Source organism: Anarrhichthys ocellatus, unplaced genomic scaffold, assembly GCF_004355925.1.
Source record: "Anarrhichthys ocellatus isolate YVR2014 unplaced genomic scaffold, GSC_Weel_1.0 scaffold5, whole genome shotgun sequence".
NCBI lineage: Eukaryota > Metazoa > Chordata > Actinopteri > Perciformes > Anarhichadidae > Anarrhichthys > Anarrhichthys ocellatus.
The window spans coordinates 14,286,903-14,305,143 of NW_022280035.1; the positions used below are offsets into that span (position 1 = coordinate 14,286,903).

General features: G+C 40.5%; 1 protein-coding gene across 6 annotated transcripts in view; it reads left to right on the top strand.

Annotated features, from left to right (window-relative positions):
• kazna (kazrin, periplakin interacting protein a) overlaps window positions 1-18,241 on the top strand; it is a 175,285-nt gene that overhangs the window by 142,728 nt on the left and 14,316 nt on the right. For all 6 annotated transcript variants that reach the window (XM_031844837.1, XM_031844832.1, XM_031844835.1 and 3 more), the window contains exon 5: window positions 6,471-6,662. In XM_031844837.1, the coding sequence (XP_031700697.1) occupies window positions 6,471-6,662 (192 nt within the window). The remainder of the gene's footprint in view (window positions 1-6,470; window positions 6,663-18,241) is intronic.

The window sequence follows — 18,241 nt, forward strand, 5'->3', positions numbered from 1 at the left end:
AAATCTTTGAAAAACAGGCACATTTTCTCCTCAAATGTTTAATCTGTTTTCTGCACCATTAAGTCCAGGAGATGACAGATTTGGGGTAACCAGAATAGTGCTGATATTTTGGAACGGTTTTATGACTCTAACATAGGCTGCAGGATTATTGAGGAAGACAGTTTCAGCCATTTTGCTTAAATCACATAAATAGGAAATGACACTGATCAGATTCATATTTCATTGTACCAACTGCATGTCAGCTGATGCATGGCCGCTATTATGCAAATACATTCACATTTAAGCTGTCATTTACATCAGTGGCCGGGGATGGAGATTTTATTTACTGTTTCGATGAATCATAATAACTGGCGTTCCCGTTTAGGGAATTGGAACGGAATGGAGGCAGAAATGGAGGGAGGGTCAATGAATGCACATATTTTTTTTGCCAATCGAGTCGGAGACAAAGATCAGTCATCATTAGCCTCAGTTTAGTCCCTGTGGCACTTCACAGTTGCATAAGACTTCAGTTGGAGAAACACATTAAGCATGTACTATTTAAAGACACTCCCTGTTCACAATTGTGTGTATTTCTGGATGTTAGGAGCAGAAAATGCAAACACCAGTTTTATTTCAGGGAATGCTGCAATGTAAGACATTTTTTTTGATGTAGGTATTTCTTCTCTTTATTGATTGTTTCTTTATCTCATCATGGCGTATTTGCTTTATTTTATTGTAAACAGCTTTATTTTGCTCGTTGTGATGAACCTTTCACCCGACTCTGCAGCTCCCCTCAGCTACACGGAGCTTTACAGTGAGTTTTAACGAACTGTTTAGCTGCTGGTAACTACTGTGTTGGCTCGCTGCTCTCATACTGTCGTCTTCGGTGACAGGAGGCAGCTATTTTCAGCAAAAAAAAACTAAAAACCTGACTGTACTGTACTTGCTCAGCACCAAACGACAGAAAGACACGGTTAGTGGCTAACTGGTAAACATCTGTAGAGCCATGTTTTTATCTCAGGAGTTGATCGGGACCAAAACAGAGCTAACAGACAGTGGATATTATCATGTTTCCCCATAACTGTTAGATGTGTAAATGAGGAACTGTTTGCTAAAGTTTGCCATATCAACTTCAAAGGTGGCGCTTGTTTTCACTGCCCCCAAGTGGCCAAAATAAATTGCAGTTTTAAACCCTCATTACAGGTTACAGCGTGACATCCTGATTCAACTTCAACCTCCTTTACTGTAGTAGTTTGTCCTCACAGTGTTAGTGTGCAATAAGAGGCTCTTCTCCAGATGAACTGATTTAGATAATTAGACATAATGGCAAGAAATTCCTCAAAAAGAGGGCTACAAAAATATAGCTCAAACTGTAACACTGGATGTGTCGTATAAATTAAATCTTAAACTGTCAGACATATGTGAAGCTGTCATTTAGAAGCAGAAAACGTGCTGTCAGCCAGTGGGGAACAGGTGGTGTTGAAGGCTGAGCTTACAGCAGAGAGTCGGCAAACATCCAACCCTGATACATCCTCTCATACCTGCCAGTGCAGGTTGTGATGGCAACAGAGTCACACTTCTGAAAACTAAAACACAACCCTGTGTTGTCAAATGTTGTGTGTCCTACACGCTGACAGAAACATCTCTTTTTATATTTGTCTTTTTTTTCTGTTTTGAAAGAGAAGTTATCACGGCCAGAAGGCTTGTGTTCATAGTTGAGCGGGAGTGGAGCTGAAAACAGCCTTCGGTGAAATATGTAACATTTGTTTGTTGTAGTGAAATGATTTTATGAATATAATCTAAAAAGCAAATTTATATTATTTTCCTTTCAGGGTTTCATTCTATTTTAAAATTCACTGAAACCTTTATTTAAGAAATTATCCACAGTCCATGTTTAACACGAATGTCCAGCAGTGGACACAACCTACAATGGGCTAACCCTCCTTGTAGACACTAACGGGCTGTAAGGCTTCATAAAACACACTTCATTCAAACTCAAAAACAATCAGCTATGTATGCAGGCAGTCGGCTAGAAGTCGTTGTATAAGTCATTCCATACATTCTTATAAAACTAAATTAAACTCACCAAGCTGTCTGCCCGCATAGACTTCCATACAATCGTACTTCTTTTTGCAACCAGAGGAGTCGCCCCCTGCTGGCCAGTGGAGAGAATGCAAGTTTAAGACACTTCCGCATTGGCTTAACTCGTACTAGAGACAATTAGCAAGAACATGTGTGTTTATTTACACTATGTACAGTATGTGTGTGTGTATGTGTGCGTGAGACAAAATGTAATACCTTAGAAAAGTAATACGATTATTCTGTTAATTTGCATATACAGTACATAAGTATGCTAAGTTATAAGCCTCACAAACGATGGCAGACGTTGCAGGGAGGAGTCTCTGTGGGAATGAGCTGGAGTCCTGCAGGAGAGATTGCACTTATCAGAAGGCTCCCACTCTTGACTGTCATTTGTAATGCGGAGCTGCTATGCATGCTTCTCACTAACCTGGAGACGATGCGGATGTTGAAAAATAGGTGGCTGTCTTCAGCCCCCTCCCTCCCCACCCCACCACCCCACCCCCCCACCCAACCCCACCACCCCCGGGACTGTCTTATCTAGAGAGCTCCAGCACTGTGCTCGCCTGCACAAAAGCTGGAGGAGACAATAACATATCTGTTCCCCCTTCACGCTCCCAACTAATGGCAGTTCATCTTGCATTTCCTGTCCTAGATGTTGCGGGTCCTCTTGCTGGCAAAGTGAACAAATTTAACCATCTGACTGCAAACTGTTTTCCCTGTAGGCCACCAATTTATATATTTGTCTGCTGCGTATTCTCTACATCTCACAACCTGTACAGTATGCACCAGTTTGTATGTAAAAATAGTATAAATAATGTGTTTTTCCTGGTAGTTTTGTGGCGCTATTACACTTCCTGGGTTAACATATATGTCATTATATCACGTACACGTCGACACCTCAGTCTAGTCCTCTAAGTGCCGTAGGATTGATCACGCTCTTAGTTGTTTGTTCGTAAGCGATGCACGTATAATATGAGGACACCTTCTGATGCTCTCCTGTAGAGGTTGAATGTGATCGCTTTGGACAAACGTCTGACAAACTAATGTAATGGAAAAGTCAATTGGCCATTGACAGGCATACAATTCAGTAAGGCGAGTGTATTGATTTATAACATATAATATTTAATACACGTAATTCGAAGTACTAAATACAATGCCATAACACATTCAAATAGGAGGTAATTCACGGTGTAAGTGAAAGATGGATGATGATGATGAAAGCTTTGAGGGGAAAAACAGACTTTTTGAGTGCTTGTGCGCATAGATTTGGGTATTTGGAGTGCTTACTAACCCACAAACTGAAATAAGACAACCCGGTCAGTTTATCAAGTGCTGTCTAGGCAAAGGTGCACCATATTTTTCTTGAATGCCAATCAGAGCAGACTGGGCTTTTCACGAGGGGGGGCTTAAAGAAGACAGAGTGTTTCAAGCAGATATATTCAGGTATATTCAGAATACGAAATCTAAAGTGTTTTAAGCCTGTAAGTATATTTTAGTAGAAAGCCCAAATACAAATATGAACCTGATAATGAGCAATGTGTCCCGTTTTAGGTTTTTTGCACTCAAAGTCAGTGAGAGTCTGATGTTATCTGGGCAAGTTATCATGTTGCATGATAACAAAATGATATTTTTCTTTCTTTAGTTTGGACCTTGAACGGTTAATTTACCATGTTCCTTGTCTGTGACTTTGTTGATATGGTATTTATTTACACTCTTGTGATGCCCCACAGTAAGAAGTTTAAAATCACACCTGAGCAGATTGCAATAACGAGTCTAGTTTCCTCTCTTTGTTGCAGCGGTGAATCCATTCCGTTCATTATCCTTCTACGGTGATCAATCTCACCGCTGGGTAAAATGTTTTTTTATGTTGACGTTGTGGTTATTACAACTTACTGTGGGAGGTTTCAACGTCTTTATACTTTACATTCAATTTGTACTGGTGACTTTATTTGCAATTTTTTTTGTAAACATGTAGCCCTATTTATCAAAGAAGCAACTTTATTCTATAAGGGAGTGTCATACAAACCATAAATGTATGCCAGTATTTATGGCTTGCTATAGAAGATTAAACACACATTTTCAGTGTCCTTGCTCTTTATTTATGACTCCCTGTTTTGCTGCCATTGCACAATCGATACATGCAAACTAAATGAATAAGTAATCAATCAGAGTCTGTGACCATTATAGGATTTTTAAACACCGATGAACTGTGTCTTGCGGTCGGTGGTTTTCAGAGAGGGCCAGCTCTTGGTTTGCCAATAAGGGTGTTGCTGCTTGAGTTGCTCCGTAAAATGTGGTTCTATTACCGGGTCCATTAAGTACACCTCTGTATAATGACACTCCACTTGCAGACGTTTTTCTCTCGACCCCTCTCCTAATAACCCTTTTTACATTTCATTTTAGTTATTTAGCGGGCAGCTCTTATCCTCAGCCACTTACATTTAGTCAGTGAACATAAATTAAAGGACTCAAAAGCCCTGGTAGGCAGGTGCACATCGTACAAGCAGGGAACTGGGGTTAAAGGTTCATTTTAGTTTAGGAAAGGCGAGAGCTAAAGTGATCCATGTGGTGTGCAGGAGGGAAAGACATGGAGAGTAACAGCAGGTATGCTGTAAGAGGAGTGAGGAATGAACTGTTAGTGTCATGGCCGAAACTCAGGATTAAAGATACATGTGTCACTCCCACAGGTGACAGTCAACGACAAACAAAAACAATAAAAGTGTCAAAGTTGATGCATTCACGGCATACACAGAAAAACACTGCCTTTGTGAAGCTGATCTTTTTTACTTCAGGTACAATATCTTAAGTCCTTGTTTGTGATATAAGAGAAACACTCCCTGTAGAAGACAGACAAAAGCCTTTTCTTTTATAAATAATAATCCGTCTGTGGTTCAGACCTACAATCATCCTCTTTGACTGACACACTTACACTTAAAACATGACCACAAATCAGAAGTCCTTGCTGTGGGCGAATGCAATGCTCTCCTCAGCTTTTTTTGTTTTATTGTTCAGAGTTTACTGTAGAGGTTGTTTCTAGTGTGACCCGTCCAATGTTGTGACACGACTACTACGTACTCCAGTCTGCATTTACAAGATTCAAGATTCAAACCTTAATGGTCATATGCACAAATAATTAGCTGCACTATACAGAGACATTCTCAGTTTACTGTCTCTGGGATATGAAATAACAAAACCTTACAAAGAGTGTCTCAACTATAGTTCATTTTAAGAACATTGGACTGTCATAGCCAGGCATTGTTTGATGTAATGTAAAGTTCACTGATGGTGTAACAATATTGAAAGACACCACGCAGTATTAAATGGGCAATAAGGGTCGAATTTATCGGATTATTTCCACTGATGCTCCACAGAATGCAAAGCAGATGAATTGACTAACTTCACTGAAAAGCTAAAGTGCAGTCTGTATTCTTCTGTTCCTCTCACTGTGCTTTGGCATATTTAGTTTCCTCTTCACAGTTCTCTCATTCATCTCTGATGGGTTTTATTTTTTTCTGACAGTAATATTGCGGCATGGGATGTGAGAGTGTGAAGTGTAATGTATGCGAGGCACTTGATAGTGGAGCCATGCGAGATGGGGCTGAGCAGTTTCGCTCACCCCACCCCTCCAACCCCCTGCCCTGAGGGGGCGTGAAATTGAGTAGAATGGCTCCACTCATCCTTATATGAATTACTCCCCATATGCTCCACCTAGACAAACTCATTCAATGTGCAAAAACGTCATATTTTCAGATTAAATATTTAGTTTTGGAGGTTTGACAACTTGAAGTGTGACATTTGTCTGTTGTGGCTTGTTTTAAACCTCTCTGATGCTGATTCTTTGAAAGCACTTTGAAACATTTCCAGTGACTCAAATTGTGAGGAAAAATCTATTTGTCTCCGCTGCTGTCTTCATTTTGTTGTTTGCGTCTTTGTGACGATGAATGTGAAGACGAGCCTCTTCTGTTTATTTATACTTCATATCAACAGGCAGCAGCAAAGATGAACTTAATTATTACATCAAAGACTTGTCTCTACTCATCCACTGGACCCCACCCTACCCATGTGACGCTTACCCGCAGTCATTTTGTCAATGTGATGTAGTTATCTCAATTACAAATGAAACCATGACCTCCTATGGAGATGTTAAATCGATTTTCACACATAACCATCTCTGCGGTGGTGTAGCTATCCAAAGCTAACGCAGCTCTGTAAGATTAAGATTGGATTCCAGTCTGCATATGAGCCTTCTCTAGCAACTGGAATTAAATTGTTACTTTGGTTTGAAAACTGATTTCACTGCTATGGTTGTCTGGCAAATTCAAAACCACACACATTTACACGACGAATGTACTGGGCCATGTTTTGATGTCGGCTTACTAAAGCTCTGTTTTGTCTCTGGTGTGTTGCAGTCCTGCTGCGTGAGGAGGTGGCCCAGCTCCAGGAGGAGGTGCACCTGCTGCGGCAGATGAAGGACATGTTGAGTAAGGACCTGGAGGAGACCCAGGGAGGCTGCTCGGCCGACGTGCTCTCCGCCACCGAGCTCCGCGTGCAGCTGGCCCAGAAGGAGCAGGAGCTGGACCGTGCCAAGGAGGCTCTGCAAGGTAAGGACCTCCATCGTGAACAAGAAGCTGAGTGTGCTATTTAAAACACTAATTAATTATTAATATTGAATATGGATAATGACGCTGCAAGAGATCGAAGGCCAAGAGTATTAGTGGATACTATTATCAGTTTCAGTGGTACCTTAATGGTAAAATAATTGATAATTAAATGTATTCGTTAATTATGTATTTGAAGTGATAAACTGTTCGAGGATGAGAGTTAGGGTTAGCTAATGCAATGTCCCTGCTTTGATTCTGGCTGTCTGGCTTTGTTGCATTTCATGCTTTCTCATTGTCGCAAACATCTTCTGAAAAATAAACGATTAATTCCAACCATAGTGAATAAAAAAGGCAATTTCCAATGTACTTTTTTCCATGATTTTCCCAACTTGTGGAAGCCATTTGCTTTAATTTAACTTGAGAAGATGTGGAAACATTTACTACTTTTTGAAATAAAATCAAGTCTAATAAAGTTATCCAACGTAGTAAATGTTTTTCTTACTTCGTCTGGGACAATTCCCATCGATCAACACAAAAAAGGAAATCTAAAAGTGAGCTTAGAAAATACATTTTCATCCGTTGTCCTAGATGTCAAAATTGCACCTAAAAACAGAATATAAAAACATTACTTATACTTACTTAGTAACATGTGCGAAAGAGCTTATTAACAACCTTAAAACTCAGATTTGATGAACACAACAAAAGTAGTTGTGGATGGATTTGCCCTTTTCGGCGTGACTGTGAACATTGGAAGTATGCGAAGCAGAGTGAAGCAATTCTAACTTCCTGCTCACAACATTCTGTCACCATTTTGCTCCCAGCTGCTTAAGATTGTTTTCAGTTTGCCACTCAGAGAAAACCCGCTGCTTTTTGCTCCTTAAGGCTTGAAATCAGTGCATTTTTACATGTTTAATGTTAACATGAGTGTCTATAACAGCGTGGTTAATGCGCTCCATTAGTTGCATTATGGTCCATTAGCATGTTTTCTGCTCAAGAGGGCTTTAATTTTTCAAAAAAATGCCGCTCCACGCTGCAGGCACAACAGCAGCTCTGTTCTCACTCTGCACCGCCCACATAACCTGATGTAGCCTACGTACAGCACTGTACTGTAGAAGCTCCACCGTATCACGGCTGTAGGCTAATCTGAAGATGAGGGAAGATGTGATTTAAGAAACAAATGTTAACATGTCTGCATTAGCTTCACCTAAACGTAAAAGGAGACATATTCAGGACAGTATTGCATTTCTGCACGCCTTAAATATAAAATTTTATTTCAATTACCTAGAGAAAAAAAACCCATACAGACAGACTTGAAAAGTAAAAGTTATGTGTTGAAATGGTCGGTAGACTTCATTCTGATAAAGACTTTCTACCGGCGTTGTCTTGTCCCATAATAATAACACGCTCTGTGAACTAGTGATGTATTTCTATATTTCAAGTTGAAAATGAGTGACCTTGTGACCAGAGGAAACACAAACACTACATTATGAAAAGAGAGCACCCTGGATTATCTGATGAAGTACCAATGTGTCGTACAGATTAGGCTGGGCAATAATTCAATATGAGAATGTATTCTCATTCAAGAAATCATATTGTGATGACATCACATATCGAGATTTCGCGATACACAATTACGTTATTTTCAATTGATAAAAACAAGCGCATACTAACTCAAAACTCTCTGAAAATGTAATGTGAAATGTTTTCAGGGAAATATCATTTGAACATTGAAATTTAGTTTATGCATCACACTTTACATTACCGCTCAGTTCACTGAGAAATGTGGAAATATTATTTTTTTCTTGATGATTTCACTGAAAACAGTTAATACTCACTACTTTTCATTTATATATACAAAAATAGGCTTTACCGTGTTATTTATTATGGACTATTTAGTTATTGAATCACCACAAAACATACATTATTGTGATTTATATCGTTATGGAAATATGAAATGACCTATATTGGGAAAAACGATTTTGGCCATATGGCCCTGGTACAGATTTCTCACTGTGAATGACTAACAACCAGCGGTGCTCTGTGTCTGTTATTGCATGAGTGTAAGCACAATGGGACTACACTTACATCGTGCCTTCATATTTGCACAGGCCAAAGTAATGAACGAGTGCTGCTAAGCAGTGCACAGTCGATTGCAGGGCATCAAGCAAAGATGTCATCAGCGTGGCAGTGAATCATTCTTTTCAAAGAATAATCGCCCGTGGAATGAGGCAGAGCAAAAAACCGCCATTCGGTATCAGACAAACACAGAAAATGCTGTCAGGGGATTTTGTTGCTGCGACATTTCACTTGACACTTGCGGCCTACGCTTCTTTACGAAAGAATTGAACAAAAACAAAACAGACTGGGGCAGAGTAGAAAAGAGCAACACATCAAATAAATACGTATCTCTTCTTGTGATGTTTGACTGTGTGAACAGACTGCACACAGGCTCATACAGTCAATTGTATGACTCAAAGTCTGTTAATGAAGGCCAAAGCCTACAGAGCCCAGCAGGCACTGACAGCAATCAGCGGCTAATGAAAGCTTTATAAAGGAGGACTTGGGTTGGCTTATGAGGTTCAGAAACGTTAAGCAGGGTGGATCTGGTCTGCAATTAGGATGGGGTATGTGGGAGGACAACAGGAAATTGTCTTTTGTCATATTTAAGTTTGGTTCTGTTGGAGTAGGTCCAGAGAGACAAATTGACTGTGAACTTGAGTGAGAAGGCATTCCTGTTGCCAATTTTTAGTTGTTTTCGCTCTTACAGCTTTTTTTATACAAGCAACAGAGATGTTGGCCGGGTCAAAAAGAATGTACATTTGCATTTGGTGGGGAAAGCAGCAGGATTTCTGAATTATTAATATTTGTCATTGTTATTTTCCACATGACCTGGCCTGTGCAGCAGGAGCTGGTTCCTAGCTGTTGTGTTCGTCCACGGTTGTCACACTCCATCTTCATACACTGACACTGGGGCTCACTCAGACTCCAAGGATACTTTTTTTTTTTTTTTAAGCTTTTTGCAGTTTTGTTTGCACGTGGTGGGTAGCAGCCAGTGGATTTTGCATCCGTCCACAGCATTTACAGTTGTTTCCAAGCAGAAAGTAGAAACACTTCTGTCATCTCATTTTTTTGTTTGTGCTGCTTTTCCAGCTTCTGTCACCAAATGCATTCATGGCTGGCCATGGTACGAGACAATACTGGTGATGACTGACAGCATACAGAAGGAAACTCTGGCTTACTTTGTTAATCTTAATACGTTGATGAGACAGTGAGGAGAAAATGAAAAAAATAGTGGTATTGTTTTATAAAAGGAAAAATCGCAGAGCCAAAACCTCGCCTTCACACCAAAAGGCGAGATGCAATGCATTTTACAAAGAGGGATTACAGCACAGCCTTTCCTCAAAGGCATGCACGGTGTTGACTGTTGTTGTGCACAGCTGATGGAAGCAGTTGTGTTGATAATAAGAGAGTGCTTGAAAGAAACGTTGGCACACTTATCACACTCGGCTAATTGCTGATTAAAATGTTTGTGATGGTTGATATTCAGCAAAGTCACAGAAATTGTCGCTTCCCCTTTGATTCTCTTTCAAAGAGGGTTTCAGATGCTGTTTAACAGTCAGACAAGCACTTCGTGACTCATTTTGTAAATCTCATTTACTTTTGAAACATTTTGGTTTTATTGCACACATTTGAATGCACATTTCATTACTATTACAGTGTTATTTAAGCTACTTCAGACGTAACATTCAGTACGTCTTTGCAATAAATCTCGCCGAGTCCGAGTCTTGTTTACACTGGATCACTTCCGGAGAAGCAGAACCTGGTCAGGTATATTTCTAATAATCCTGAAGTGCTCAACATTCTTTGTCTGCTGATTTCTTAATAATACAGTACAAAAAAAAGACTCATGAGTTGGAAATAGTTGTGTTTTACAGTGACTACAAAAGGCTTAATGTTCTTGTGAATACCTCATTAACTGCAGCAATTTCCGTGTGCTGCCAATTGATTGGAGGCGAGATGTCGACTCTATTTGATATCCCCCCGTTTTCACAAGGCGGGCATATTGTGAACATCCTACCAGATGCTCTGGCAAAGAGTTTTCCTCAAAGAATGAGAGCAATGTTTGCAGAACTTAAGCGCCCCGGGTGTTTTTCATTGAAGTGCTACCAACAATTATTGTGAAGCAGACTAGCTTGGTGGTTTTTTTTCAGTTTTCATGTATTTATTTTCCTGTGGTTCTGCTTTGGCTGAAAAAAGGCTGGAGTGATGAAGTATAGCGTGAATGAAAAGCATCATCCCCTTCTCTGCTCTCTGCCTCTCGAGATAATACCTGTTTACTTTGGGAATGGTTCACTCGGTTTGCGGGTAAATTACGTGCAGATTTTCTGGTGCCTGTGAATACAAAATGAAGAACGCAGAGAGGAACGCCGCTATTCAGTCTTTTATTCTTCATTGTGTCCCTCGCCGTCTCCCACTCTCTGCCTTTTGTTTGGTGTGATGCCCACACCGTTTCAATGTTAAGGCCTGAGCTCGCTCCCACTGTGTGCCAGACATGAGCCTGTGAGCACTATAATTGTAATCGTGGGTAATTGCCAACCTCTCTCAATTGCAGGTTTTGTTAAGATGCCTGTGGGCACTCGGTCCAACCCAAAAGCTGCCGCTTGAAGTCATTTCATCTTCACCAACGTTAAAGTACACAAATGACGATGAACTGAAACTGTCCTGGTGATCTTGAAAGCCTAAAGTGAAGGCTAATGCAGTTGGACTGTTCCTTAAAGGTGTTTACTCGACTCTTATTTGGACTTTCTCATCGTGTAGCTCGTGTTCAGTGAGTTTTATAAGTATAGCTGGCCCTCTCTGCTGTTTTTAATTAGCTATTTCTGCTTCCGCTAATTACTATCACTGAGGGACTCCCAGTCAGTCCACAGCTCAAATAAAAAGCAGCAGACAGCAAGGTATCATCACAGCACAGTCTGCCTGCTCTGTTTAGTGTCATTTCACGCTACACCGTACACAGAAAGCAGCTCTGTCCTTGACTTCAAGGCCTCTTCCTTCACTAGGCATTTAAACACCAATATACACAGACACACACTCAGTGCACCAAAATCTCATCAGGCTACATTACATCATGACATTAAAGTAATTGCAGCAGAGTTTTAGTGGTGTCTTTTATTTTTAAACAAATTAAGAGTTTTTATTTTTTAAAAAGACTACATTTTCATTTTCAAAGTCAGAAAAAAATCCTTCTCAGCTTAGTCGACTAATGTGTTGTCGCAAGTCTTTTGTTAATTATTTCTCATTGCTGGCAGCAGCTTCATGATAGCAGGTAATGAGGAAGGTTTCGCTGTTGAATTTGCACCTCAATCTATTGAAATTGGAAGGACCTGGAATGGGTTCCTGTCTCAGTGGCCCCCTAGTGGCAATCCAGTGCACCTCAGTTAGACAAAGAGACATTTGTGCCAGCACCGCTGAATCACAATCTACGATGCAGCTGACTCACATAGCCTGCACCTGAAAAATTAGGCTCTGCCCCTTTTTAAAGACTGCAGCGCCAGTAAATGTTGTTTTGGAATCCAGTGAAGACAGAGAGGTGAGTAATGAGCTGCTGTTACAGGATCAAAGTGTGATTTCTTTCCCCCCCCATGATTCCCTGATGTGTCAGTTCTGCTGCTTAAATAGCTTGTGTACACACAGATCACATATTAGTGTGTCACGTTTTATCATTTTTTTAATGGCTACCTTCTAGGCTGTGCATCAATTTATAACAAAGGTCAAATGTCATCGCTGAGGTTTGTAGATTGTAGATTATTAAAACATTCATTCATTTTAATGAACCTGTTATATATCCATGACAGCAAAGATACAGTCGTAACACGACCTGCTCTACAGTAAAGACTGTTAAATAGCACCATTGCAGATATCAACCTCATGCAAGCAATGAGTTTGTTTTTTTGCTGAGGAAGTGAGGAGGTGAGCACACTGTGCAGCTCTGAGGCTCCGACTTCATTATTCAGCTGGCAGATTTAAAATCCCAAACCGTGAACCATGGACTCCCTCCAATGAGCTGATGTCTCTTTTGTTCTCTCCCCCAAATAATTATGTTAAGAGCCGACTAAAAGCCTGTCCCTTCTCTTCAGGGCTGAAGTTATACGGAGTAGCATCAGTGTGGAGTGATTTCATTCACTGATGTGAAGAACATAATTGTCTGGGGGAGTGTGATAAGTGGGTCTACCTTTGTGACCCTGTCGTTGCAGGTGAACTGAACTTTGATAGCGGCCTTTGCTAAAACACAAGATTTAGTTAATTGAAATGTGTAAACATTGCATATGCTACGGAATAGAATTCTTCAAAGGCCCCTGCATTGTTGGCACACACTCTTGTCCTTTATTTATCCATCTTCCTCAGTCAGAGACCAAAGAGGAAAACTTGATTGTTAGCGCAAGTTGAAAACAAAAAGGCAGGAAATGTTATTCAGCTGAAATCACGGCTGGGAACTTGTTAAATTTGCACCATAATAGATAGGGCACACCAGATAATGAGGGTTGTTATTAAACCATAGAGAAGCAGCGAGCGGGGTGTGAAATACGAAGCGCGGTGATGGGTGGGAGCCGCAGTGAACAAGATAGCTGAGTTTGATTTTCTTTCTTTACAATCAAGCATCCCAAAGTCTTTTTCCTGGCACTGAATAATGTTTGATACTTGATTATCTCAGGAATTACACGCAGAGTATCCGGCCTTATAACATGTGATGTGTTTTGAAGCGATAGCTCACCGAGCCTCCCTGTAGGCTTGAAAAGCAGCTGGTTGTAAACAGTTTGTAGTTTGCTTCTTCACAAGCAGCAGCAGCAGCTCTGGTCAGCTTCAATTCATGTCACTCATTAAAGGAGTTCCTGTTGTGACATGTTTACACACACACAAGACATGTCGCCTCCTGCAGTGTGACTTCACTGAGGCAAATTATACCGTCTCAACATCGACCAGACAAACAACTGAAAAGAAAAGAAACAAGACAAATACTCAACACAAATATGACTAATTGAGAGTACAACTGCTCAATTAGTAACCAGCTCCTCAACTTCCCTTGTAGCCTTTTGCTATCCTGACCACCATACATCCAGTCATTGTTTATCTACGTCTAGTTTAGATACAATATACATGTATGTCTCTCTCTATTCAACCTATGTGTTTATCTATACATTTATTTATTTAAAGGAATAATTCGACATTTTGCGAAATACGCTTATTCGCTTTCTTGCTGGGAGTTAGATCAGAAGATTGATACAACTCTCCTGTCTGTACGCTAAATATGAATCTGGAGCCATCCGCTTGTTAGCTTAGCTTAGCATAAAGTGTGGAGGCTAGCCCGGCTCCGTCTGTAGCAGCTCTGAAGCTCAATAATTGACATGTTTGTTGAATCCTTTCGAAAACTAGTTTCATGGGGTTATGTGTGTTCCTTGGCCGGCCGCAATAACTTCCTTGAGTCGTGTCGTCACCCTGAAGTTGCCAGGCGATCATCGTGTTTCCAATTTCTATGCTAAGCTAACAAGCTGCTGGTTTTAGCTACAAATTTATCGGACATGAAAGTGGCTTCAATTTTCTCATCTAACTCTCAGAAAGAAAGCAAATGAGCATATTTCCCAAAATGTTGAACAAATCCTTTTAAGCCGTTTGGAATACCAAAGTGTCCTGTGTAGTAACTAGTGAGTCGGCCCACTCGGTGCAGGTAATGTTGCCCTCCAGTAGCAAAGCGGCATAGAAGAGCCCAGCAGGCTTTTAGCCCACTGCAGTAGTAGATGCACACATTAAACTACTTTATAGCACAAGGGCTTTGGTTAGTGCAGACCCTTCATGTGGGGAGCTCAAAAACACTTATGCAGATTTTTATAGAATGCCAGGGGCGCATGATACAGGCAGGTGTTTTTGTTTTTAGCATTTAGCAGTGGGAAAAGTGGCTTCGACTTCTGATGGTCAATGATTGTCCTGATCTGCTCTTCTTCTGCTTTTAGTATCTGACACACACAAGGTTGCACAAAGACAACCATTGATGTGCATTTTAGAAATAGAGCAAAACCAGATATGATGAAAAAAGTACCCAAAAACACAAACTATGTTCTTGCAATGCCTGACAAGACAGAAGAAATGTGCTTGCACGGATATCATTCCTCCATATTCAGACTATTAAATTGAAGCCTCTCCAATAGCTTCCTCTCCGTGTCTGCCTCCTCCTCCAGCTCCACACACTTTAGTTTCAGCTCTGTATGGTTCCCTGGTGGTCCCCTCTAGTTTCATCTGGTAATAATTCATGGAGGCTTGGACCAAGCCACAGAGTATATGAGTCATTAGTATGACTGTCAGCAGGAGGAGACATTCTGCAGCTTCCCTATCTCACCTACATTCTTAGAGACATTCAAACCACAAGCTTCTGAAGTCTTGCTGGCATAAACATCACGCCTGCAGACCAAACCGATGTTGAATTATTCTCACACAATTCAAAACAAACGCCTGTGCCATCAATGCATCAGTCTGTAAATGCTAAGCTCATTTGGTTACAACACACAGCAGATGAGAAACAGATTGAATGCAACATACAAACAATTAACAGTGATGCGCTTGTTGCTAGCTGTACATGTCTGGTTACCAACAACTATGCACCAATTCCACAATGCATTCTGCATGAATAAAAAACTGGAAGTGAACTGGTGTTAACTGCTTGTGACTGTGATTGTGTCCAAGCTGTGTTTGGAAAAAATGCAAAACAAGCTTTTTCAACCACAGCTTTGAATAAAGAAAAATCACTATGCACCTCAAATCCTCCCTCTTTTATATTGTTTCCATATTTACCTACTTCCCCCTAATCACACCTCCCCTCACACACAAGCACACACATGTCATAGCACCTTTAGCTACACCTTCAAATTTGACAGGTGACCTCTGACCTTTGGTTACTATTAAAACCTGTTACGGAAGTGAATGGATAGAAATGTGTGTGTGTGTGTGTGTGTGTGTGTCTGTATCTTCAACTGATAACATTAAAAGAGAAACAAGCTTCAAAGAACAAGTAGCCGCTGAAACTTGTTTTATATGAGACCATATAAACCACATAAAGGTCACTATAAAGCAAGGATGTGTGCATGTAAATGTGTTCTTCACATATCTTGAGAGCAATTGTTATGTGTATTGATTGCTGTAATAACAAACTTTATACTTTGATCTGTAACTTTTGAACTGAACAAAAAGAAAATCTAATATAACTCACGCCCATTTTCGAGATAGTTGTTCTGTAAATTTGAATTGTGTCAAAATCAGTTAGTTTTATCGCTACTCCTCCTGACAATTTTAAGCAATTGTAACTACATTTCGGACAGAACACACATTTTTTGTCCTATTATTGATCAATACAATTGTTTAATACAGTTTTACCAAAGCTGGCCCCTCCGGAACGCTTTGTGCTATTGCACCACAGTTGTTGGCTGTAGATATGATGTCTGAGTGACCATGACACATTTGATGCCGTTAGGCCAAAGGATGGGAGCAGCAGCATCGTCTCTCTATAAAGCAAGGAACTGTTCATTCGATCTACTTCACACACACACGGTACTTTAGTTTAGTGAATATCAACAATTTATATTTATTTACAATATAAGACAATGTATTGTATAATAATATGATAGGATATATAATACAATGAAATACAGTATAATATAACATAATGTAATATAATACAGTAGCAATCTAACCAATCTGCCTATCTCTCTACTCATCCTATTTATGTATTCTTTCTTTAAGCATGTTATAGCCTACTGTGTCAGTCATAATTAGTTGTGATTTTATTGTCATATTTATTTTCCTTGGGCTATGTATCTTCTTCAGTAGGCCTATACTGCACCAATACTATCCTTAATAATGAAACATTATAAGGTTAAGGTGATGCTTGTATTCACACATAGTGGTAATGCTTAAAGTGCTTTCCTGTGTAATTTGTAGCCTATGTAATGGCTTTACAATATATTAAGTTGTGTATAAGGTAACTGCGATGAGCCCAGGACCGCCTTTGTTCAATGAAAGTGTTCATATGTCGGTTATAAATGGTAAGTAACGGTACTAGCGTGAGCTGTGAATGGACCCTTTTACCGAGTCACAGTGAGTGCTTTCTTGTATCCGACACCAGGAAGGGTCGAAGTTGCCAAACGGTCACAGGTGCAGGATGTGAGGCAGCGACAGTGTCTTTGGCTCATCTCAAAGACGGCTTTGATTTCACTTCCTGAGAGGCAGGTGCTAGGAGGTTTCCTGTTTCTCTTGGCCAATGAGAGATGTTTCTTGTCTCCATTCGCCGGCTAGTTTGGCTTGAATATTGCTTTCGCTCGGGAATTCCACCTCTGACCAACGGGTGTCAGGAGAGATAGGAAAGGGGGGGGGGCAGGAGAAAATGGGGGAGAATAAAACGAGAGGGTGAATCTGTCCTTGTGAAAGTGCACTTCCATTCCACTCGCCTGAGCGTGCTCCCCAGACTACAACTTGTGAATGTCATGCAATTAAACCAGGCTGTGATAGAAGTTTAATTAATGACACACAGCTGGCTCGGAGGGGGATAACAGAGGGAAGAAAAAGAAAGGTGAACACATGACGAGCATCAAGAGGGAAACGGAGAACCGTGTGTTGTTATGAAACATCCAGGACTCAGCGCTGCTGTGCTGTCATGTCAAGGTGAAGAAGACAATGGTGGACAGACACAGTGAGAATACATAAAATGTAAATAAACCCTATGTTGTCAGTTTGGGAAGATGGCCGGAGGGGAAGTCGGCTTTAAGCAGATGTCTGGAAAACAGCCTTGCATGAAGAGGGAGAATCGACAGAAATGCAGAGGAGAGAAAAGGGAAATGTTGTCTTTGAGGAAATTAGAGCTTCTGTGAATAACTACACTGAACCATATTCTTTATCATGATGCGTGGGTGAGGTGCCAGAGGATTAGAGAGAGAGAGAGAGAGTGTGGCGGAGAGATAGATGAAGAGAGAGACCCAGCTTCTAAAGAATCCAGCAGCAGAGAGGAGATTGACAGGATGGTTCATGTGTGATTCACCCCTTTATCAACACACTCAGTCACGCTACATGAGACCAGCACGGGTATTTCATGTTTTTATCTAAAACGCTTCATATCTGAAAGCCACTCATAATTATTCATTAATAAACTGCTACAATCTGGACATGTCCTGAGTTTTAAAAAAAAGAAGAAGAAATGCTGCACATGAATCCCGTTTCTGCAGTTAACATGTCTGAATGTGCAACTGTTTTTGACCAAAACATGTCATTTTAAAAGGCCCAGCCAATGTTAAAAGATAATTTTGCTCACTAAAAATCACTCCTCAGTCACCTGGGAAGGCAGCATTCATTTTTGTTTATTTGCTGTGTGGAAATAGACATCCACAACATGTTTTCTTTCTCCCAATCACAGTGCACACAACTCTGCTCGAAACATGAGGGAACTATTTTTTTTCCGATAATTTATGCGATTTAACTCACCACCAATACCTTACCCTCTCTCTCTCTCTCTCTCTCTCTCTCTCTCTCTCTCTCTCTCTCTC